At 30.8% G+C, this 24,449-nt stretch overlaps 1 protein-coding gene across 4 annotated transcripts; it reads right to left on the reverse strand.

The window, feature by feature from the left end:
• Window positions 1-412: 412 nt before the first annotated feature.
• LOC114302751 (protein CNGC15b) lies at window positions 413-6,239 on the reverse strand. Of its 4 annotated transcripts, none has more exons than XM_028247823.2 (9): window positions 6,100-6,239; window positions 5,893-5,977; window positions 5,189-5,271; window positions 4,427-4,979; window positions 4,116-4,328; window positions 2,982-3,274; window positions 2,222-2,333; window positions 1,899-2,135; window positions 413-1,409 (listed from the first exon to the last, which is right to left on the reverse strand). In XM_028247823.2, exons 3-9 carry the CDS (start codon window positions 5,215-5,217, stop codon window positions 711-713), a joined length of 2,136 nt encoding a protein of 711 aa, XP_028103624.1. In that variant the 5' UTR covers window positions 5,218-5,271; window positions 5,893-5,977; window positions 6,100-6,239; the 3' UTR covers window positions 413-710. The 4 variants fall into 4 exon arrangements, with proteins under 4 accessions (XP_028103624.1, XP_082755287.1, XP_028103626.1 ...); XM_082899161.1 differs by having other exon boundaries at window positions 5,189-5,543; window positions 6,100-6,238; XM_028247825.2 differs by lacking the exon at window positions 5,893-5,977.
• Window positions 6,240-24,449: the final 18,210 nt, after the last annotated feature.

Genomic DNA, 24,449 nt, shown 5'->3' on the forward strand with positions numbered 1-24,449 from the left:
GCAGTTCTATACGACAGAATAACAGGTTGCATATGTTGTTGGCATGTTGAAGATATTCTTTCCAGTTGGCAAAAAGAAATTTTCTTAATTCAAAAACATTTTTTTGGCGTTTATTTTCACCAAACAGTTCGAATATTTTGTTACAAAACAGATTTTGAAAACAAAATCAAACAGAGTGGACTATTCTAGAGCTCAAATGTTTCGATGTTAAAATGCAACTTATGGTTATACAGATAAATTCTAGGTCAGGATCTTCTTCTGTCTTAAAATCTGTGTCTATATTCTTATTACACTTTCAATCATATAATGTGATAAGAATCACGAAATATGAATATTTGAATCCACAATTGATTTTAATCCACAATTGTAAGACTGAGAGTACATTGAATATAAGATCCCATCACAAGCTCTATTTTGATACTCCAATCATACTTGCTCATAAAAATTAATAATAATAACGGGTAAATTTCACCTACATTTGTTTGGAACTACACCTTGTTGGTTTCTCCACCTTTTGGGAAATGAAAAGCAAACATTCCTCAAATTGTTAGGTGATCTCTTCTCCACAATGTTCAAAAACATTCCCTGTATAAACATATATAATTTCTATAGTCTGAATGAAATAATCATTTGAAGGTCCTATTTGTATCTAATCACAAAGCACAATGTACATACACACATTTGACAACCCAAAACGCCTTTTTGCCCATTCACTCCTCCACAGAAAAATCCGGTTCCGCTGGCTTCTGCAAAGAGCTGACGACACTTGAATCCGATCCAGAAACTTTGTTGCCACCCCTCCTCGTGCTCGCAGCCAACCTTGCTGCATAGACAGCGAATCCTGAACCAGGTGGAGGCACGTCCATGTCCAATTGTCCGATCAACAGCTCAGATTCACCCACCACGGGGCACTCCTTAGCCTTGAGCTCCGCTACACTCTTCCTCTTCTTATATCGCCGCCATGCTGCTTGTATGAAACAGGCAGCCCATGTCCGCCACTGGTGTGAATAGAACCGGAACTTGTGTCTAAGTTGTTTGCTATGGAGTCTCCGAAACTGTGATGCGACGAACTTCAAGTCCTCTGCTAGGAGAGCAAATGCCTCCACTTCGGAAAGGGCTTTCACTGTGCGGGTGGATGAGGGGAAGGTGACACTTGGACGCGGATCGAGGGCCCACGTCAGCAGTTCCTCGCCGCAGAAGTCGCCAGGGCCGATGCGGCATGAGTTGAAGAAACCAGTTCGGCCACCATTGGTGGTGTAGGAATCAAGGTTGCCTCGGATTATGAAGAGCATCTCGTTGACTGGGTCACCTTCGCGTACTAACGATGTGCCTTGCGTGCACAACGCAGGTTTGAGCCTCTCGCATATGGCATCTAGCATCCTTTCATCCATTTGATCAAACAGTGGAACCTGTTTATTCCATTTAACAGCACATATGAGACTCAAATTGATTCTGTAGGCACATTTAGTAACGTTTATATGTATTGCAATGTTTACAAAAAATTTGAAAATTGAAAACAAAATTTAGGAAACCAAAAAAAAAAGATGCATTCCCTTGTTTCGTAAATAAATTTTTGTTCCCTCCTCCCTCTACCACCTCCAGCCACCGTCACTGGCAACTCCCTCTGACCAACACCTCCGGCGAGTCCCCACGACATCCAGCCATTGGCCATCACCTCCATCATTGTATATATCTTGCGGTTTATTTTATATGAACCAACCATCTCAGCTGACTCTCATTATCCCTCAATAGTGTCTATTCCAACTCACCTTGTAGTCTTTTTTGTTTCTTCTAGGGGGTTACATAGATTGGTTTACACTATCTAAAGAAATTTTTTGAATTAACAATCAACATTGGATCATCAATGGGAACAAGAAGGAATAATCTTTGTGACTTACTCGGCGAACAAGATCAAGGCAGAGGTGGCGTTTGATGTCTCTCCGGAGATCCATTGGCAGGCCTTTGAGAAGAGTTTCTTCATCAACTCCATGAGTCGCCACCCACTTGTACTGATCGTATTTCCTCACAGATTGCCTCAGTTCTGGAGGCAGCTGCCTATGGCGCATCCATTGCTCTGTGTCAGTTCTCTTGATCCTCCATTCTTCTAACCGAACCGTTGTGGATTGGAGATATGTCTGCCAATGAAATATATCAGTATTTGGAAGTGACTGTAGATCAATGGAAACTAAACTGGGCATAGAATATATGTTGCTGGACTCACTTGCATATTTCCGATAAGCAATGCAAAGAGAACCAATCCAAGAGTTGCGATTATGATGGCAAAGCTTATTTCTCCGACATAAGTGCTTGTGGAAAGATTTTGTCCTAGAGAGCTGCATATTTTGATAAAAATAAGCATTGGAAATAAAACTAAAAGGAAAATGATCTACAAACAAATTTTTATACAGAAAACTCGTCTAGAATGGCGTGACAATGACATTTTTATCGCACGTAGGTCATTTAAAAATGGAACCCAAATGGAGGTCGTAAAAAGTAGGATCGAGAAAAAGATCTAGCGGTATGCTTTCTTTGGCAGAAAACATTTCTTCTATGTTCGGTTGCAATCTAGAAACTAATGTGCCGATGGTGGTATTAGCGGTGGTGTTGAGATGGTGCTAGTGGTGGTAGTGTGGTGGTAGTGGAGGTGGTGGTGAAGACAGTGGTGGTGGTAAATTGGTAAGATTTTAGTCCAAAAAACGTTTTTTACCTTTCAAAGTGCTGCACAAATAAACTTGGTTTCTGTTAATCATGAAAACACTTACATTGATTTTCATTTTCTGTCATACTAAAATGTCAAAAAATGCAGAAAACATTTTTCACCAAGACAAACGGAGAGAATATATTCTTCCATCTCGAAGATCTTCTTCCAAATAGTATGAGATAGATCAATTTTTTTTTTTCTATTTAATGAATATACGATGTATTTATTTCGTTCCTATCATGGGAGGAAGTAAACAGAGAGAGTTCAACAAACGTCTTACCTCAAGTTCTTAAGTCCCCACCAAAGGCAATAGAAGTACTTGTTGAAGAACTTTGTGGATGTAACGTGAGATATGGTTGCATCACCGTAGATACCGAATGAATAAGAATCGTTATTTGGATCGCATAGATTTGTGACGTTGCTTGATAGGAGCCATGCCTTTCTGTTTGGGTCCTCGACCTTGTGGCAATCAAAGAAGTCAGACTGACAAGATTGATTATCAACATGGCAGACTTTTTTCCAACATGATTCTTGTCTCTCAATTGACAGAAGGTACCAGCAAGCTCCTAAGACCTACATTTGGAAAACAACAGAAACAAACAATTCATATAATGGGTTGAAAAAAACATTTCGGTCATATTCAAGACTTGAAATCAAATTAATCTTATTCAAGAACTCATATAATAGGTTGAACAAAGTGTGCTTAATTGCTAGGTGATAGGGATAGAACAAGACTCGAAATCAAATTAGTCTTTCTTTATTTATTTTTTGCTTGCTTTTTTTTTTTTTTTGTTGTTGTTGTGCTGTCTCTTTAGAATCAAAAGGAGCACAAAGCTCAAGTTCAAACCCTTTTTGAATCACAAACAACTAGACAAAGTATCAATTACCAAGCCTTTTTTATTTGGTCTTTGATAGGTATGAATCACCAAGACTAGGGTGAGCTATCAATGTAATGCACAAAATTATATTTGACTAAGCTTAATGTGCTACTACAATTTCCATCTGCCACTGAGGGCCCTATGGCCAGGGTTTTAAACATCGGCCAATGCATATTGCATCAGCTGATACGTATTGGGATTTTAGACTTTTGATATTGATATTTACCAACATATCAACCGATATGTGACAGAATAACCAATACCAATACATATTCTGATACTATTGTTTAACAACCATGCCTTGCAGAGCAGTGGCAGTAACTAACACCAGAAAAAATGAAACGACAAGGTAGAGTACATAACATCATACAGCATACAGAAAAGAGACAAGAAATGAAGTAACTAAATAACAAGATTCATGCGGTTTGGCAATTGCCCACTTCCACAAATAAGACAAGCACACCTCTTGTTAACAGTAGTGATCTGTAAAGGAATATGAGCTTAAACTGGATAAAAGTTGGTTTGTTTGTACTTACGTGACTTGCCAACATGTAGAGCATCAAGTTATAAGCAGCCCCTGCCCATGCCGTTTCAGTCACAACGCCGGTAGCCTTGACAATTTGCGATGAGAGCGGAAATATGAGAAAAAGCCTTGGTAGGTACTGAAGAAAGAGAAAGAATCTTAGGACATTTTTGGTGTTCGCCATTGTCGAACCACCTAGGCTGGGGATAATGATCCAAATCAATAGCTGAAATGTAAACAACAAAAACAAAGCCCTTTTTCAACATATGACAACACTATTGTACAATGCAAAGGCTTAAATTGAAGAGATTTTTATTGGCATACTTGAGGAACAGGCACGGCAGCAATGGCATCGATCCAAAAGCTCTTCCTTAAATATCTCGCGGCGATCTTTGAGGTGTCTATAACAAGCTCTCCTCTCCCAAATACACGAGAAGAAGGCGCCACATAAGCGGTACGAAACCGGACATATATCTGAATCATGTAAAACACATCTGCAATTGATCTGATAATTGTGAGGACGACTTCAAGGGTATATCCAATATCTATGCAAATATCGTCTCGGACCTCTGGCAAGTAAAAGAAGAGAGGATCCACAAACAAAGAAACCAAACAAGCTACTAAGAAAATCTTGTTCCATCGTTGAATAGTCGGTCCTCGAGGATCCAATATCTTTCTCTTCACTCTCTCATAATCCTCAGAGAAGACTCTGGACAGTACTTTAGCTTTCAGTGATCTTCCTGTCATCTCAGTCTCCTTCTCAGAATTCCTAGAGCTAGATTCTGATATTTGTGTACCATCAATCTTGTATTTAACCTTAACCACACTGTCTCTATTGATTGTTGGCAATTTCTCTAATTCAAGATCATCTTGAAATCTGTTAAGGTTTTCATGTAAACATATCCTTAGAAACTAATTGTTACATCAAAGTATGAACTGATCATAAGCTATAAGCTAAATTATTTGTAAGGTTTTCATGTAAACATCATACTTAGAAGCTGATTGCTACATCAAAGTATGTACTGATCATGAGCTAAAAGCTAAATTAAAGAACGTTGACCAAATTAAATTCACAAAGAGACAGACCTGACAGATCTTGAATTACCATAAGCCATGGTGCGTAATCAAAAATCTCACCGCGGCTCGTGATTTCAGTGAGAGGATTTGATCTGTAGAACAATGAAAATCAAGAATTCAGTGAATATCGGGCCATGAATCACCAGGAATTGTTGAGAGCCACAAGAGCAAAATGAACCCTAATTGTAGGGCTTCTTTCAGCAGGAATCATGTGAAGAAACTAATATATATACATCAACTTGGATATAAAGTATTGATACTGATCTCTTTTTTTGGACCCAAAAGTTCAAGTCAAACATGTGACCAATTCTTTGAACTTCTTTTCATTGCCGTGGAAATTCAGCAAGATACAATCTGTAATATGCTTTTTTTTAAAAAAAATCTTAGAATTTTCAAAATAGCAGTTGAAAAAGAAATATGTCAAACCCATGATTATTTTTTTGCATTAATATGGAAATTAAAAATCTAAACAATTAAATAAGCATATATTTATTAATAGAAGATTCAATTTGCACAGTACAGAAAAAGAAAAACACATAGAAAATTTAATCAAACACTAACCATCACTGCTACCATGAAGTTTAGCTAATTGGGAGCAAAAAACAAGAAGATTACACAAATGGGTTATTAAAAACAAAAAACAAAAACAAAATCAAACTGCTAAAAATGTTTCTTCTCGTGATTCCAAGAAAAGGAGAAGAGAGAGGACTCACTGTGAACATTTTCTTCTAGAATGAACCCAAAAATGTCAAATATGAACAGATTACTTTTCCTACTGAAACAGGGTCTTGATTCTCACTAGAAAAATGAAGTGAAAACAAAAATAAATAAACAACATTGAAACCCAGAAAAGGGTTTTATGATATATGATTGTATATTGCAAAACAACAAAGAAGATGAAAATTAGGAAGGTTTTGTACAAAATTATATGTATTTGTCTCCATCTCAGAACATGGTGAGACTCTCTTCTTTCTCTCCTCTTGTTCCTGTCGCCTAAGAAAATGTTGTTTCCAATTCATAATTCGTTGTTTACTAAAAGCATCTCATAATATCCACCAATTAGTCAATTAATATATTAATAGGTAATATGATATAATTTTTAAAAAATTAAATTCTTATAATTTATATAATATGTGAGATTATAATTTTAAATTTATAATATCATAATTTTTTTTTCAACATATGTCATAACATATATTGATACATTAATTAATATATCAATTAATACATGTAGTATTCCAATTTTTAATTTGTTTTCATTTTATTAATTTTTTTAAAATTTTAGCATGCTCATCAAATTAGATATAATGGCATTTTAATTTATGTGTAATATTTTATAATTAGGAGATGGCTTAACTGGGTTTGGTGGGCCTACTTCGGATGACTTTATTGATTCAAACCGTTTATTTTAGAAATTTATTATTGATAAAAATGTTTGTATAAAAAAATTAAAATGATCGAATATCAATAGTTATATATTTAAATTATATTTGTATTAAAAAAATAAATGACAAATATAATTTCAAAAATAGATTATTAATTTTTTATAATAAAAATATAATATAACTATATGATTAATTAATTTAATTTTTTAGATAAATATTTAAAAAGTAAACAATTATAATCATCAAAATGAACTACAAGCGAAATAAGCCCAACATCAAAACCCTCATAATTAAAGTGTTATGTTTTTTATGTATAAAATTAATCATCAACTAGGATTCAACAAGTTCTATGACTCATTTAAATAAGATAAAAACATCATAATATTTCTTAAGAGTTTGTTTATCATCTCTTAAATAAGTACACTTATTTAGATAAATATGCTTATTCGTATCATGTCACTTCTCTACTTTTTTATATATTTTTTCATAAAAATTAAAAAAAAAAAAAAACACTTATTTTACGATTGGAAAATTTCATATAGAGGTTGGAATTATTTTTGGGGGGGACTTTAGTGAATAGTTTTTGAATTTTTGAGGTGAATTTTTTTTAACACTCAAATAGGTGAATTTTATTATAAATAAATAAATAAGGTGATTTTTTTCTCACTTTTTGTCATTGAAATAAGTCGAAGTGGATTTAGATATGGATACCCTTATCATTTTCTTTATCTCGAATCACAATTTAACTGCTAGTCATTATCACTAATTGCAACCTTTGGACTACCGATGACAGCTATAGGAAAAAATTGCTGGAAAGAATTTTCTTCCAGTCGAAACCTAAAAAATCAAAAAAAAAAAATTAAAAAAAAATGCACAAAAAATAATTATTTTAACATAAATCCAATAGAACCTAAAATAAGAGAGTGAGAGAGATGAAAATGAAATTAAAGTCTCATTTGTTAATTATATATTTTAATTAAAAAAATTAAAAATTATTATATCTTTTCTTATTTTTTATATATTTTTTTATAAAAAAAATTAAAAATTATTAAAATAATATATCCCAACTATGTAGGCATTCCAATTCTAAAAGAATAATGCTAGAGACCCTAAATATTCTACTAAAAATTTTACCAAATGTCTCACATGGGTGTGAGACCCACATAATATGAGTTCCATGTAGGTCTCACACCCATATAAGACATTTAGTAAAACTTTTAATAGAATTTTTAAGATTTCAAATATTTTTTATTCTAAAAATTTCTCCTCGACAAGAGAAGGTTCAGCAATAATAATAATTTATGAAATTTTGTAGTCTGTAAAGATCCGAGGACAGTTGACTATGCTATCACTCCACGTGCTGTCTATTATTATATACCTCTCTCCTTCATTTTGGTGTTTTATTCCTTTTGAGAAGAAATATAATTATTTAATACATTAATAATCTAAATTCACAAAAAAGAAAAAAAAGATCGTTATAGTAAGATCTATGATGAGCTTCCTCTCTACAGCCCAAATCAAATATTTAATTGTTGAATTCTCGTGTCTAGAGGGATGTAAACAAGCTGAATATTAAGTTGTTTAAAATTAACTTAAAATTTAACAAATTTTAAGATAAATTTAAGTTTGATTTGTTTATATAATGAGTCAATTTCGAATAAGATTTTAATGAGCATAACACAAGTCGAACTCGAGTAATTTGAATTTTTATAATGCATGTATAATTTTATTGAACCAGTAAGTAAATAGTTCAAATTTTATTTGATAATTCAATGAATTTTAAAATGTGTTTAAATGTACTTTATTTATATTTAAATAAATTTTTAACAAATCGAATACGAATTAAAGCTTGAGTCACTTGATTTATTTAACAAAGTTATGTGCGCCATGCTTATTTGATTTTGACAAATAGAGAGTGGACCAAAATTTAGAAAGAATAAAAATAAAAATCAATATTATGAAATCACTTTTTTAAAAAGCGTTAGTTATGTGCACAAATTATATTATTTTATGTATGCATTTTGTACTCTCTCTCTTTTGTTTTTTGAATAATAAAAAAAAAAATTCGTTAGGGTATCATGGCATTCAAGCCCTAACCGGTTGTTGATAAGATTTAACTCAATTCAAAGGAAGAGACTCGCCATCGAAGCACACAATAAACCTCACCTACATGCCACAATAAGAAAATCGGAATACAACATAATAAATCAAAATTATTCGCACCTTTAGGATTCGAACCATGGTCTTTCCTATGGAAGACAAGTTTGTTTTCTACTTGGCCACCACTCCAGTCGCATTATGTACCCTAAAGTGGCGGAAATTATACAACTTTTATATTTTTATCATTTTTTTTATATTGTTACTCATTTTATGGTATTTTATTTTTATTTTACTTTTAAATTTCTAATCAACTTTTTGTCACTCTAACTGAACGCTAATTATCCTCGTTTTTAGTTTTCATAAAAAAAAATTCCCTTCATTCTTGATAAAATCTTGAAAATGAAAATGCTTTTAAAGCACAAAAAAAAGTCAATTTCTTTAAGAAAAAAATTGTAAAAAATATTTTGTTATGTTCTGAAAGAATAAACTATAATTTTATTTCATAAATTAAGAACATAAGTTACACTAAACACTTTGATATAATATATATTTTTAATTTATAAACAACTTTAATATGTTACACGAAAAAAACTATAGTTGTATTCATCTAAAACAACTTGTATTACTTTCTAAAGTGTATCTACAAAATCAGATTATATTTATCTTCAAAATAATTAGCGATTTATTTTCAAGATCATATTTATCATTCACTTCTCTAATAACAAATGTGACATGATCATTAGATTTTGGTTATTTGATTAATTTAATTTTTTATATAAATAATTTTTAAAAAAATTATATAAAATAAATCATTTAAATTATCCAAATGAATATTATGATGTGCTCAGCCAGTCCAATGGATAATTCAGTTGGTTAAGCCAATTGCAGAGAATCCATTTTAATTTTTCTCAATTTCAACCGACAGCTTTTAATGTTGAAAAAACTTAAGCGTTAATGTGATATTACTTTCTGAAATTAGTAAACTGTACATAAAGATCACTGAGGCGTGTTTGGTTTGGGCAAAACCCACCTTTGAAATCAGATCAATAAAGTACTTACAGCTGGCCACCTTGTGAATAACTTTAGGATTTATTTATTTATTTTTTTTGTGTGTGTTTTTTCGGCCTTTTTAATGTAATTGGTCTACCATAAGCATTAAGGTCAAGTTTGGCGATTTAAAAACAATTCATCTTTTTATCTTTTTTTCATCACATTACATCTCTATTTTTTTGTACATCTTTTAATAAAAAGATAAAAAATACACTTATTTAGGTCATGCCAACCAATTCCTAAAATTTGGCTTAGGCAACATATAGGCCTCATTTGGGAAGTGGCTATTTTAGTAAGCTATTTTAGTTTTTGACTATTTTAATAGGCTAAAATTTTTATATTTGAGAAGATGATTGAATTTTTTTATGGTTGGATATGATCTTTGTAAGAGAAAAAGTGAAATGATTATGAGTTTAATGTGATATTTTATCTTATTAACTATTTTAACCTATTTTATCTTTTTGTGATTTTTAACCTAAACTAAACTATTTTTTTTCTTCCCAAACGCCCCATAATATAGATAATCAGCACACAATCCCCGTATGGTTTCTTTTTTGAACTGCAATCCCCCGTATGGTTGTTTCATGATTTTGCGGGATACGGGGGACACTGTTATGACCTCCTGCTCATGCTGTTCCTAAGGCGGTACAGTTTAGATTTATTTTATTTTATTTTATTTTTTCTTTTATTTTCATATTTTTACCATATTTTTTAGCAGGATAAATTTTATTTTGTTCCTATATTTGGTCATTTTTTTAATTTAATTCTTAAAAATTATTATTTTTATTTTCATCTTTCATGCTTCAGAATTCTTTCAATTTTTGATCAAAATTAGACAAAAATACTCCTTTTTTTTCTAAATTGAAAAAATCTGAAACATAAAAGACTAAAATAAAAAAATAAATTTTAAGAATTAAAGTAAAAAAATAACCAAATATAAGGGCAAAGTGTAATTTATCATGCCAAAAAACATAATGAGGAACAAAAAAAAGAAAAAAATTGTGAAACTATGCCATTTTAGGCACACTAAGGGAGTCACAGCAATGACTCCGTATCCTAGATCCCATCGATCTAGTTAATTAGGTTTATATCATGACCACTCTCATTAATATTATTGAGAGTTCGTTTGGGAAGTGATATTTTAATTATTTTTTATTAAAAAAAATGTATAAAAAATAAAGAGAATGATATGATGAGATAGCATTTTAACTATTTTAACTAAAAAATCACCACCTCAAATCACATCAAATGGGTTGCAAAAAATGGTGTCTAAATCTATTTAACGGGTTTTTTTTTTTGGACAAGTCAGGTCATGTTGAGAATCAATGCCTTAAATCCAAACCATACTCAATAAGATTGGTTCAAAAGAGTCACCATATGAGCTCATGGATTAAGTTGACAGACCACTTTTTACTACAGATAACAAGTTTTGTGACTTCAAAACCAAAATCTCATCTTAATAGTTCAAGGATTTTATTTGAATTCAAGAGTGATGCACAGAATTTGTCTTGTATATTATTTTAATTTTTTTATAATAAAGTTTTAGTAAAACATGAGAAATTATAATAGAAAATTGTTAATAGCATGTTTAGAATGCTCTAGTATAAAAAAATACAATATCGTCCTTAATCCACAACTTATAACTTTGAAGAATCACACTATTTATTTTTATTTTAATTTAACTCAACTCAAAAGAAGGAATCCATTATTAGGACACATAATAAACCTCATTCATATCCTATAACAAGAAGTAAAGTTTCAATCAGAAAACAGCACAATAACTCAAAATTATTCGCACCCCTCAAAATTCGAACCCTACTCTTTCCTGTGAAAGGCAAGTGTGTTATCCACTTGGCCACCACTTGCAGTTGCATTATATACCCTAAAGTGGTGGAAATTGCAAAACTTTTATACTTTTATCAATTTTTTTTTTTGTATTGTTAATCATTTTAGGGTATTTTATTTTTTAATTTCTAATCAACTTTTTGTCACTCTAACTTAATGCTAATTATCGTCGTTTTTAGTTTTCATAAATTTTTATTTTCTTCCCTTCGTTATTGATAAAATCTTGAAAATAAAAATGCTTTTAAAGTACACACAAAAAAAAAAAATCAATTTCTTTAAAAAAAATATTTATTTATTTAATAAAAAATTTGATATTCCAAACACTATCCTTTTCAAAATCAATGTGCCTTTGAAACCAAACATCCTTCACATTAATGCTGAAATTGTTTCAACATTAAAAGTTATCGATTGAGATTGAGAAAAATAAAAATGGATTCTCTGCAATTGCCTAAACCAACTGAATTATACATTGGGCTGGTTGAGCACATCATAATATTCACTTTAACAATTTAAATCAATTATTTTATATAATTTTTTAAAAAAATCATTTATATAAAAAATTAAATTGATCAAATAAATAAAATCTAACGATCAAGTCACATTTGTTATTACTGAAGTGAATGATAAATATGATCTTGAAAATAAGTCGTTCATTATTTTGAAGATAAATATGATCTGATCATGTAGATACAGTTTAAAGAAAAATGTTTGAGGGCCACAAAATCAGTGGCTCAAATGGCTCGAAACTGTCAAAACGACGTCGTTTTGACAGTTTCGAGTCATTCGAGCCACTGAATTTCGGGCCACCAACCATTGCTGCAGTTTAAAAAGTAATACAAGTTTTAGATTTTGAATGGTTTTTTTTTTTTTTTTAAGTAATGATACATAACTCTAATTTAAGAGCACTAAATGGAGTTCTAATGAAGTGGGAGAGAGATAGAGAGAGGAGCGTGGGCCTCACCTTTACATGGGTATTCTCCACATCATTAGAGTTGCATTAGAACTCTCAAACATTATGTTTTTTTTTTAACAGTACGAATTATTTTAGATAAATACAATTATACTCTATTTCATGTAACATATTAAAGTTGTTTATAAGTTTAAAAAATATATATTATATCAAAATTTTTGCTAACAACCGTACATAAAGGCCACTGAGCCGTGTTTGGTTTTGGCAAAATCCACCTTTGAAATCAGATCAATAAAGTACTTACAGCTGGCCACCTTGTGAATAATAACTTTAGGACTTTTTTTTTTTTTTTGTGTTTTTTTGTGTTTTTTTGTGTTTTTTTGGCCTTTTTTAATGTAATTGGTCTACCATAAGCAATAAAGTTTGGCTTAGGCAACATTGTGAATAATTTTAGGATTTTTTTTGTTGCCCTTTTTAATGTAATTGGTCTACCATAAGCACTAAGGTTTAGCTTAGGCAACATATGATACTAGAGTGATGTTAGGAATCTCAAATGTTTTATCAAATATTTTATTAAATATCTCATATAGGTGTGAAACTCACATGGAACTCACATGGTGTAGGTCTCACACCCATGTAAGACATTTAGTAGAATATTTAATAAAACATTTGGAATTTCTAGCATTTTTCATAATATAAATAATCAACACACAATTCCTCGTTGTTTCAGGATTGGGGCCAAAAATGTCTTAGGTCTCGTTTGTCAATTATATATTTTAGTTAAAAATTAAAAAATTATTATAAATTGTCTCATTACTCTCTTTATTTTTTTATACATCTTTTTATAAAAATTTAAAAAATTATTAAAATAACATATTTCTAAACGAGACCTGAATAGATCCCATCAATCCAGTTGATTAGGCTTATATCATGCCCACTCATGTCTTACTTCCCTGAATAGATCCCATCGATCTAGTTGATTAGGCTTATATCACGATCACTCTCATTAATACTAAGATGTTTTAATTTTTTAATTATTTTAATCAAAAAATCACCACCTCAAACCACATCAAATGGGTTGCAAAAAATAATGTCTAAATCTGTTTAACGGGCATTTTTTTGGACAAGTCGAGCCATGTTCAGAATCAATACCTTAAATCCAAACCTTACTCAATAGGATTGGTTCAAACAAGTTACCATATGAGCTCACGGATCAAGTTGATAGACAGCTTTTTATTATAGATAACAAGTTTTGTGATCTTAAAACCAAAATCTCATCTTAATAGTTCAAAGATTTTATCTGAATTCAAGAGTGATGCACAGAATTTGTCTTGTATATTATTTTAAGTTTTTTTATAATAAAGTTCTAGTAAAACATGAGAAATTATAATAGAAAATTGTTAATAGCATGCTTAGAATGCTCTAGCATAAAAAATGCAATGTCGTCCTTAATCGACAACTATTGTCACTTTGAAGAATCAGTTGGAAAATAATAATTTTTTGACAATTTTAATTTAAAATTAAAGTGGGACTCAACCACCAGTTGAGGTGAATCTAAGTGATTTTGTATTCTCTCAAGTAAAAAAATTACAATATAAAAATAATGAATCGAAATTATTGAATTGTGAATGAGAATTGTCTCATAAAGTAGGCATTAATAAAGTTGGGCTTAGATTTAGACTTAGTCTTAGTTTAGACTGGGGCTAGACTTGTGCTTGTGCTTGTGCTTGTACTTGTGCATGTATATGTGTTGGGTTTGGTCTTGAACTTAGACTTGGACTTAATCTTAAGCCCAGGCTAAGCTATGTTGTATTGGGCTTAGCTTGTGCATGTGTTTAAGAATTGGATTTGAATAGGGTTGTGACCCAACATTAATATCTATTTTGTGACTCATTTAGTTGGTTTATTCAAACATTATTATATACATATTTATTTATATATATTAAGCACATGGGAGGTTTAGATTTTTGTAATTCTCATCTTTTGATAATGGAGTTGATGACCATATTAGTAAACATTTGTAACTCTAGCCCTGATGGCTAGAGTTGATAGCCTTGGTTAATGGCATTTGATGGCCCTATTGATGTATGGCCTTCATGGCTAAGGATTTTCCTACTTGTATAAATAGAGGCCTTTCCCCTCCAACTAGAAAGAAGTTTTTTTTAGAGAGGTTTTGTAATGAAAAATGAAATGGTGTTTTGAAATAAAAAGTTAGAAATGATTTTTTACACCAAAGAAAGATTTTTCTATCTTCTTTTGTTAGCCTCTTCTTTGGTTCTTATTAGAGAGAGTGCATCCATTGTCAAGTTTGCCGAAACTATTCAAAAAGTGCTTCTGCATTAGCTGGTTTCAACTGTCGTATCCTAGGAGATAGACTCTAGCGTACCTTCAACATCCATCGGAAGGCAGTAAATCTGTGTTAAAAAAATTGTGATATCACACAGATTTCGGTTTGTTTCTTTTCTTATTATTTGTTCTTTAATTTTTCAGAATTTAGTTTACCTTGACGAGTTCTAATCTGTAGTTATCCATGTTAATAATTTGTTCTTTTAGTAATGTAATCTAATTTATTTTTGTATTTAGTTGTGTCGTTTATTCTGTATTTCATCCTCTAATAAAAAAATTATTTTGTCATTTCTATTTAATTTATTTTATATATTTTTATTGTATTGTTATGGAAAGGTACCAACAATCTTAAAACAGATTTTTTATAAATAGTTTTTGAAAAAATAATTTAGCTTTTATTTTAATTTATTATAGTAACTCTTGGAATTAAAATTAATTTAATTGTCTAGAGTTATTGGATTGTTTTGAGTTGTTTATTTCTAATAATTTATTCATGCAATTTTTTATATTAATTAGTTGTTATTGCATGAGTTATTTGATTGTTTGTGTTTACATTGGTAGGAGTTTATAAAAATAAAAATTTTATTATGTAAGATTCTTACTATTTTATTTGATTTGTTTGATTATTTTCTTTTGTAACTAACTTTCTTTATAGGTTTACCAAAGAAAAAAAGGATGATATATAATACGAACAAATAAAATAAATTAAAATTAGTAAATTGGACTACTAGTTTTTTATTTGACCAGGATTACCTGTGCGTGGAATAATGAGTAATATTGGACCTTTGAAATTATAATGAATTTAATTATTCACTTTATAGTTCAGTTTGATTTCGGATTTATTCCGTATGTTATTTTGAAAGTGTGGTGATAATTTTGATTTAATTTGATTAATTGAATTCTAAAAAAAAAAAACTAATAGCCAGATTTTGATAATTTTAAGTGAATCAACTAGTTGAGAGGTTTTCGACAGTATAGAATATCTCCAAACATGTTTGTTTTGGGAGAAAATTTAGTAAAATAGTTTCAATTTTTCTATGTAATGGTCTTATTTCTAAGCTTGCTTATAATTGTGTTGCATTATCACATGGTGGTATAACTTGATATTGTAGTGATATTAACTCTTATTCATTCTATTTATTTTTTATTGTATCAATTGTGAGTTCTTTCATATCTTGATAGGTTATTAAGAAAATTACTCCAAAATATTTTTGTATTCATGGAATGAGAAGTGGGAGTTTAACTCTATTGTTATATATATTTGCTCATAGTTGTATGGTTGGATTGCCAACATCATAACTATAAGATTCCTTTATGTATAATTGATTTACAGCCATGCAACTCATGATATTCTTGTAACGGCGATACATCTATAGCCTAATTACACATTGCGAGTTATAACTGAAATTACTTATGTAATATTCACTTTATTGGTTCATTGACTCATCTTGTATCTAAGTGTATATATGAACAGTGAGCATGGAGATTTAGCGACAACGAGGATAGAGTTTTGTAATATGTTTTATACAAAGATAAGCATTACAAGTAGAGAAGTGTGTTCTTTGCTAAACAGATGATTCCGAATGCAACCATGAACTCAGTTTTGCAAATTTAGACAATTTGTAATTGTAACCATTGCATTTCCATTTTCATTTGTAATGGTTTTATTTTCTAATTTGTAATAGTTTCACCATAGTGAAAGGAAATAGGGAAAGAAAGAAATTATAAACTTTCAATTTTAGAGAAAGTCTTTAGGATTAATTTTTTATTCCCAAAGTGTTTTGGTTTTCTATAATAGAAACCAAAGTTTAGTTTTAGCTAAAAAGTATTTCTGATTTGTTCAGAAATTGTAATTAAGATGGATTTGGTTTCAAACCTTTGTGGTTAGAGGAAGTCTTTGGGTTTCATCTTTTTATTCACAAAGTGTTAGAAAACCAAATTTGGAAAAAGTCTTTGGTTATAATCTGATTGTTTCCAAAGTGTTTTGGTTTTGGGAGAAGAAACCAAATTTTAGCATTAGCTAAAATATTTCTGATTTTTATTCAAAAATAATGGGCTCAGTTCTGGGAGTACTGATTAACTTTTATGAGTGGTGTAATTCAAATAGCATTTTTTTATTGGTATAAGTTTTGTCAACTAAGTTTGTTTTAACCTAATTTATCCCCTGAAAAACTTAATTCTAAATTTGTTTCTCATGGATTAGGAGTCAGCATGCTCTTAAAAGTTTTGTGTAAGGTTAACTGGGTCTTAAGTGGGACCGGTGTGACCCCTCCAATCTTCCTGGAAACTTTCCTGACCATATTCGATTCTAGCGTAAGTGATAAGATCAGTTTTGAATTAAATTTCAGACTTTGGGATTTTCTAATCCTAAGTTTAGTTTCTGAAAAAGCAAAATAGTGAAATTCTGTCAAGAAGTGGCAACATAAAATGTTATTCAACCTGACAACCTTAAACCTTGTGTGGTTTTTAAAGGAAGATCTAGAGAGATAAAATGTGATTAAAAGAAATCATAAGATTACATGATGATATCTCTAAATTTATCAGAGGCAATTAGTATGTTATCCTTGCGTGAATTATAGCACGTATGATTACTATGTGGCTTTGCCTAAAAGCAAAGATGAGACAACCCGTTAAGGTCGATGAATATAGTTTTGAATTTTTAAATTTCAAATATATTTTTAAATTGGTGGCTCCTAGTGAGTACAAGATCACTAATCATAGAAATTAGAAAACTGGTGGTTCCTAGGAGGTGTTAGACTGCTGGCTACACAGTTATGAGTTTATGGTTCCTAGTAGTAAATAGATTACTGATTACATGTTAAGACATGATGGTTCCTAATAGTGGAGAGGCTACTAATCATATGTCAAGATATAATGATTCCTAGTAATGAAAGTAACTACTAATTACATTTAAAACATTGTGGTTCCTAGTAATGGAAAGTCTACTGATCACATGATGAGAAATTAGTGATTGCTAGTGGAAAGTCTATTGGCCATGTTATTAAGTTCTGAATAGTAGATTATTAAACACTGGATTTGTGTTTCCTAATAGTAAGACTATTGGTTTCAGAGTGACATGTTGAACCAAACTTGTTTTGGCGCCTTGAATTCGAGAAAGACCTAATTCGGTTAATGACGGTCTGGGAATATGTTTTCTGTGATATGATTTTGAGAGTTTCATAATCATTGTGACATGTGAAATTGTTTAAAGACCCTGTATGAATTTTTGGAGAGGCCAGGAGCCTTCGTATAAATTCTACAAGTGTAGGAGTGTCATACAAAAGGTGGCAAATGTGGGGTGTCATGCCAAAGGTGGAAATACCTAAACCCAAGTGGGTAGGATAACCTTAAAATCTGTTGACTTTGTATTCAACGGTTATGCACAATATAATAGTGCATATCGGTTTTTTGTATGGACAAATCTGATATTCAAATTTACACAAGAATACAATCATGAAATTGAGGAAGAGATTTTCATGAGAAAAGAGATGAGCCTAGAAGATGTTAACATGCTAGGACTTCAAAGTTCTTCTATCTAAATCTTTAAACCTATATGGTTGCTAGTGAGGCTAAAAACTTCTTTGAAGCTGTAATTTCTTTAGGAAATTTAGCTTTATCTTGCATAGGTAGTAAGCCTTGGGATACAAATGAATCAAAGTCGATAAGATAGGCTTGTTATTAAAGGATACCGGCAAAGAGAAGGCCTGTATTACTTTGATATGTGATCATCAGTTATAGTGAGTGTGATCGCAATTGTGCGAGATCTGAAAATACATCAAGATGGATATTCAAATAGCTTTCCTATATAAAGATTTAGTTGAATAAATCTTTAAGATTTGAAATAAGCACCAAAACAAAGGCATGAGAAATTTGACTATACTATGTTGTCAAGTGGCTATTGACCATTGTGTTTATGTCAAAGACATTGACAATAATATATGCCATGTTGTGTCTGTGTGTAAGTGACATGCTCATTGTTGGTAGTTATGAGAAGATGTTCACAACTATCACAACTATCAAGAAGTTGTTAAACTCTAAGTTTGACATGAAAGATATGGGTCTTGCAGATCTGGGTATTAGGATTTTCAAAACATCTGATGGTGTTATACTTTCCCAGTCTCATTTTTTGAGTCTTAAGAAATATAAATCAGATACAAGTGTGCGAGGACTTCGGTAGACTTTAGTCTCCGTTTGACCAGAATAATGGAATATTCTTGGGTCATTGGAAGTTTAAAGGATCTGATAAGGTGTACAAGGCCATGTATAGCTTACTTAGTGAACATGCTTAGTAGATATATAAGTAATCCTAATTATACTCATTGGAAGGGCATTATGCGGGTGTTGGATTATTTACACTACACCTAGGATTATGGGTTGCATAACACTTGATATCTAATTGTACTAGAAGGGTACAAAGGCGCTTACTGGATATCTGACACAAAGACTACGAATCTATTAGTGGATATGTTTTCTCTAATTGGAGCTGCAACCGTGTCTTGGAGATCTTCCAAGCAAATGCGTATCACGAGATCAATGATGGAATCGGAATTCAGTACTTTAGATAAAGCTACTAAAGTAACTAAATGGCTTTGCCGTTTTATTGAGGATATTCCATGTTGATCAAAACTTGTGCTAGTAATTTTGTATACTTTGCGACAACCAAGTAAGTATTGATAGGGCACAGATGGAAGGTCCAAACATTTTTGTTGAAGACATAGTTCCATACGATGACTACTCTCGTATATTGTCACTATAGACTATATACAGTCTAAGGACGATATTATAGATCTATTAACCAAAGGGTTAAATCGAGAGTTAGTAGGAAAGTCGTCAAAAGGAATGGCGTTAAGACCTTTAGTGAATGTTACCGGAATGGAAAACCCAACTTAGTTGACTGGAGATCCCAAGATCTAGGTTCAAAGGGCAACCTAATTGCATGTAATGGGTGAGTCACTGTGGAAGGAAATCCTCCTGATGCTTTTAATGACCTAAGTATTGTGAATAGTCAACCGTGGTGTAATGAGATACCTTATGTAGGTCACATATGTAAGTGCGAAGTGGGGCTACTTCTTTAAAAATTGACGAGGCCGAATTCTTTAAAAATACTCTCCGAACCAGGCTAGTATTCCAGGGCCAAACCAGACACACCAATGAAAACAAGAACAATGGTTGGGGTAGCTCCTGTGTGAGGTCTATTGGCTCGGTTTACACAAATAGAAAAACAGTTCAAGACATCACGTTCACTAATCGGCCAGTAAATTCGATAAGCTTTCACTACGAAAGGTTTAAGGCCAACAGTTGCCTTTTCTGATGCAGGGTTGTTCTATATGCTCTCTCTCCGAGTCTTTGTTGTTAAGCGTTATCCGTTTTTCTTTATTCGACCAATTTTATTCATGTGGGGGATTGTTGAAAAATAATGGCTTTTCAGTAACTTTAATTTGAAATTAAAGTGGGACCTAACCGCTGGTTAAGGTAAGTCTGAGTGGTTTTGTATTTTCTCAAGTGAAAAGATTATCATATAAAAATAATGAGCTAAAACCATTGAGTTGTGAATGAGAATTGTTTCATAAAGTCGGCATCAATAAAGTTAGGCTTAGATTTAGATTTAGGTCTTGTTTGGGAACAAACTTTTTTAGTAATTTTTTTGACTTTTTAGCTAAAATATGATATAAAAAAAACTAGTATGTTTGGGATGACTTTTTATTTTTTACAAAAAGATGTGCAAAACGTAGAGAGAAAATAGAATTTCTGACTTTTTGGTATAAGTTGTTGACTTTTTAATTTTTTTAGTAACTTTTTGACTTTTTGACTAAAAAAGTCACTTGCCAAATGAGGTCTTAGTCTTAGTTTGGACTGGGCCTAGACTTGTGCTTGTCTTTGTGCATGTGCATGTGTTGGGTTTGGTCTTGTACTTAGACTTAGACTTAATCTTAAGCTTAGACTAAATTATATTATATTGGGTTTAGTTTGTGCAAGTGTTTGAGAATTGGGTTTGGATCGAATTGTAACCCAACATTAGTATTCATTTTGTTACCCATCTAGTTGGTTTATTCAAACATCATTATATACATATTTATTTGTATATATTAAGCACGTGAGAGGTTTAGACCTTTGTAACCCGTTTGTTTTGCGGTGTAATGGATGAGAGGGGATTAAGATGGAGGTGATGTTATTTAGTGTTGTGTTTGTTTGTAAAGTTGGGGAAGGGATTAGGATGGAGGAGAGGATTAAGATGGAGGTTGGAAGGGGGATTGGGATGGAGGAGGAGGATGTGATATTAAAAAAATAGTAAGAGGATTAAAAATTTTTTTATTTTTCACATATTGGGAATTTTTTTTTAAAACATTAATGTTTAATTTTTTTTTATTTGTTTATATAAAAATAATTTAACAATTCCTACATTAACAACTATCATCAAAACAAATACAATTTTACTTAATCTCCTCACTAACAATCCCATCACTATGAATCCCCTCCATACTACCTCTGAAAACAAACGGGGTCTCATCTTTTAATGATGGAGTTGATGACCATATTAGGTCATAGGTTGTCAACCTTTGTAACTCTAACTAATGGCTAGAGTTGATGGCCTTGGTTAATGGCATTTGATGACCTTATTGATGTAGAGCCTTCATGGCTAAGGATTCCCCTCAAACTTGTATAAATAGAGACATTTCCCCTCAAACTTGAAAGAAGTGTTTTTTTAGAGAGGTTTTGTGATGAAAAATGAAATGGTGTTTTGAAATAAAAAGTTGCAGATGATTTTTTATACTAAAGAAAAAATTTTCTATCTTCTTTTGTTAGCCTCTTCTTTGATTTTTGTTAGAAAGAGTAGATCCATTGTCAAGTTTGCCAAACTATTCAGAAGGTGGTTTTGTATTAGCTAGTTTCAACCGTTGTATTTTGAGAGACAGACGCTGGCATACCTCCAGCATCCATCGGGAGGCAGTGAATCTGTTTTAAGAAAATTGTGGTATCACATAGGTTTCGGTTTGCTTATTTTCTTATTATTTGTTCTTTAATTTTTCAGAATTTAGTTTACCTCGATGAATTCTAATCTTTAGTTATTCATGTTAATAATTTGTTCTTTTAGTAATGTAATCTAATTTACTTCTGTATTTAATTGTGTCGTTTATTTTGTATTTTATCCTCTAATAAAATAATTATTTTATTATTTTTATTTAATTTATTATATATATATTTTTTATATTATTATGGAAAGGTAACAACAGAATCATGCTACTTATTTCTCATTCTTCTTTTTGTTTCATACTTTGCATCTGACTTTTAGACAACACCAGGAATATTTTTTTTATTTTTTTATTTCGCCTACTCCAGATTCTAAAAGTTAAAGTTTTTCTAAAAAATATTTAAATTTTTTTATTAACCATGAAAAAAAGAACAAAATTACTTTAAAAAGTCAATCCTAAACAACTCTCACGGCATAAAAACATTTATTTTTTGTTCACATCATATCCATTTATCACTTCACATTAGTGCACTAATAAAATCAAAGTTTGGGGGAAAAAAATAAACTGAATTAAACCAAACTTATTTGAGTTACATATAATTTTTTATTTTATTTTATAAATTTGTATCAGATTGTTTGATTTACCTTTTGCTTTAATAGACATAAATAACTTAAATAAATTAAAAAAAACTAATTATATAAAAGCTAAAACGGCGAATTACTTTTGATTTTTATTTCGTGATTATCCATTTTAACTTATAATAAACTGTACAAAAGAACACATTCTGTGTCTCCTTTAATCTTGTTGATTCATGACTTGTCTTATTTTATGCATCATTTTCTCCTTAAATCTTATTAGTTCACGGTGACGAAACAAGTGATCTGAATTTCCATTTTAGCGCTCTCCTATTTTTTGAAAGTAGGTTAAGTGAATCAAGTAGATTTAAATTCTTGTTTTCAAAAAATAAAAAAATAAAGGTAGATTTATGAGTGTTTTGAGAAAATGGTTAAAAGTTAATTTTTTAATTTTTTTTAAAAACTTTTTTCACTAGCTTATGTAAGAGGTGATGCAACTCAAAATGAATTAAAAGTTGACTTTTGACTTTTTTAATGCTTGGCAAAACACCCCTTAAACTACTAACCAATCAAACAAGTGTAACATATAAGGTAAGAACTTAGGGTGTGTTTTTGGAAGAAAATTTTCAAGAACATGTTTGGTTACATCAATCAATCACTTTTTCTCTCTCTTTTCTCATTTTCAATCACTTTTTTTTCTTTCACATATCTAATCAATTACAACAAAATATCACATCATCTCAAATTCCCAAACTCCAAAACTATTTTCAAAATATACAATCAAACAAACCAAAAAAAATTCTAAACTCTCTTCCTAAATATTTTTTTGAAAATTTATCTTAAAACACAAATTAAACACACTCTTAGGTCTCGTTTGGGAACATGTTAATTTATTAACTTTTTGCTATTTGGCTAAAATATGAGCTAAAAAAACTAGTATGTTTGGGATGACTTTTTAGTTTTTACGAAAAGATGTGTAAAAAATAGAGAGAAAAGAGAATCTTTGACTTTTTGATATGAGTTGTTGGCTTTGCCTCCGTTTGGGAAGTGGGTTGGCTTTTTGACTTTTTGATTTTTTTGGCTATTTTAGCCTGGGCTAAAAAGCTTGGTTTGGGAAGGATTTTTGACTTTTTGACTTTTTTGACTTTTTTTGTGAGAGAAGAGTGTAATGATTATGGGTTGGATATGATGTTTTATTTTTTGTGTCTAAAATAGCCTATTTTGTCTTTTGTGGCTAAAATAGCCAAAAAAGCCCGAAAAAGTCCTTCCCAAACGGACCCTTTTTGACTTTTTTAGTAACTTTTTAACTTTTTGACTAAACCGGCCTATTGCCAAACGAGGCCTAGTCTCTAATACTTTCTCCTCTTAAGTATACACTATAGGGGTGTACAAATGATGGATTAGGAATTTGGCCAACACTTAGACCTTATTTGAGAATTTGTTATTTTAGTAATTTTTTAATTTTTTGGTTAAAATATAAAGTAAAAAAATTAGTATGTTTGGAATGACTTTTTAATTTTGTACAAAAAAATGTATAAAAAGTAAAAAAAAAAAATGAATCTTTAACTTTTTGATATAAGTTATAGACTTTTTGATTTTTTAGTAATTTTTTTAACTTTTAGACTAAAATTATAGCATGCCAACAGAGACCTTTTAAACTTGTCTAAAAATAAAATAAAAAATATTTCAAAGCCACTCACACAGTTCAGATATTATTTAATAAAATAATTGTTTTCACTCATTTTAAAAGATGTGTAATTATTTTAATAGTTTGAGTAGCCGTTCATAGAAAAAAAAAAGGAATTTGTCAAATATAATATACGTGAATGAATGAAAGAAAAGAAGAGAATAAAAATAAATAAATAAATTTGGAAGTGGTCAAATTTGAATTCATACGGAGAGGGTCATGGAGGCATGGGGTTTGGTTTGGTCAAACTTATTAGTGGCAGACAGAGCACTCAACAAACGGTGGGGAGGATTTATAAATATATAACAATATCAAGGGCATGATTATTGAAAATTTCTATTTGCACATCACACCTCTCTTGATTAAAAAATTACTAAGTTCTTACACATATACATAAAAAA

Source organism: Camellia sinensis, chromosome 12, assembly GCF_055761805.1.
Source record: "Camellia sinensis isolate YWXY chromosome 12, ASM5576180v1, whole genome shotgun sequence".
Classification (NCBI taxonomy): domain Eukaryota; kingdom Viridiplantae; phylum Streptophyta; class Magnoliopsida; order Ericales; family Theaceae; genus Camellia; species Camellia sinensis.

Excerpts from the sequence above, each read along its gene's own strand:
- LOC114302751 (XM_028247825.2), bottom strand. The coding sequence starts at position 5,217 with ATGGCTTATGGTAATTCAAGATCTGTCAG. Across the intron at positions 2,334-2,981 it reads TGGGGACTTAAGAACTTGAG|CTCTCTAGGACAAAATCTTT; the intron begins GTAAGACGTTTG and ends CAAAATATGCAG. Across the intron at positions 2,136-2,221 it reads TGCTTATCGGAAATATGCAA|ACATATCTCCAATCCACAAC; the intron begins GTGAGTCCAGCA and ends TTTCATTGGCAG.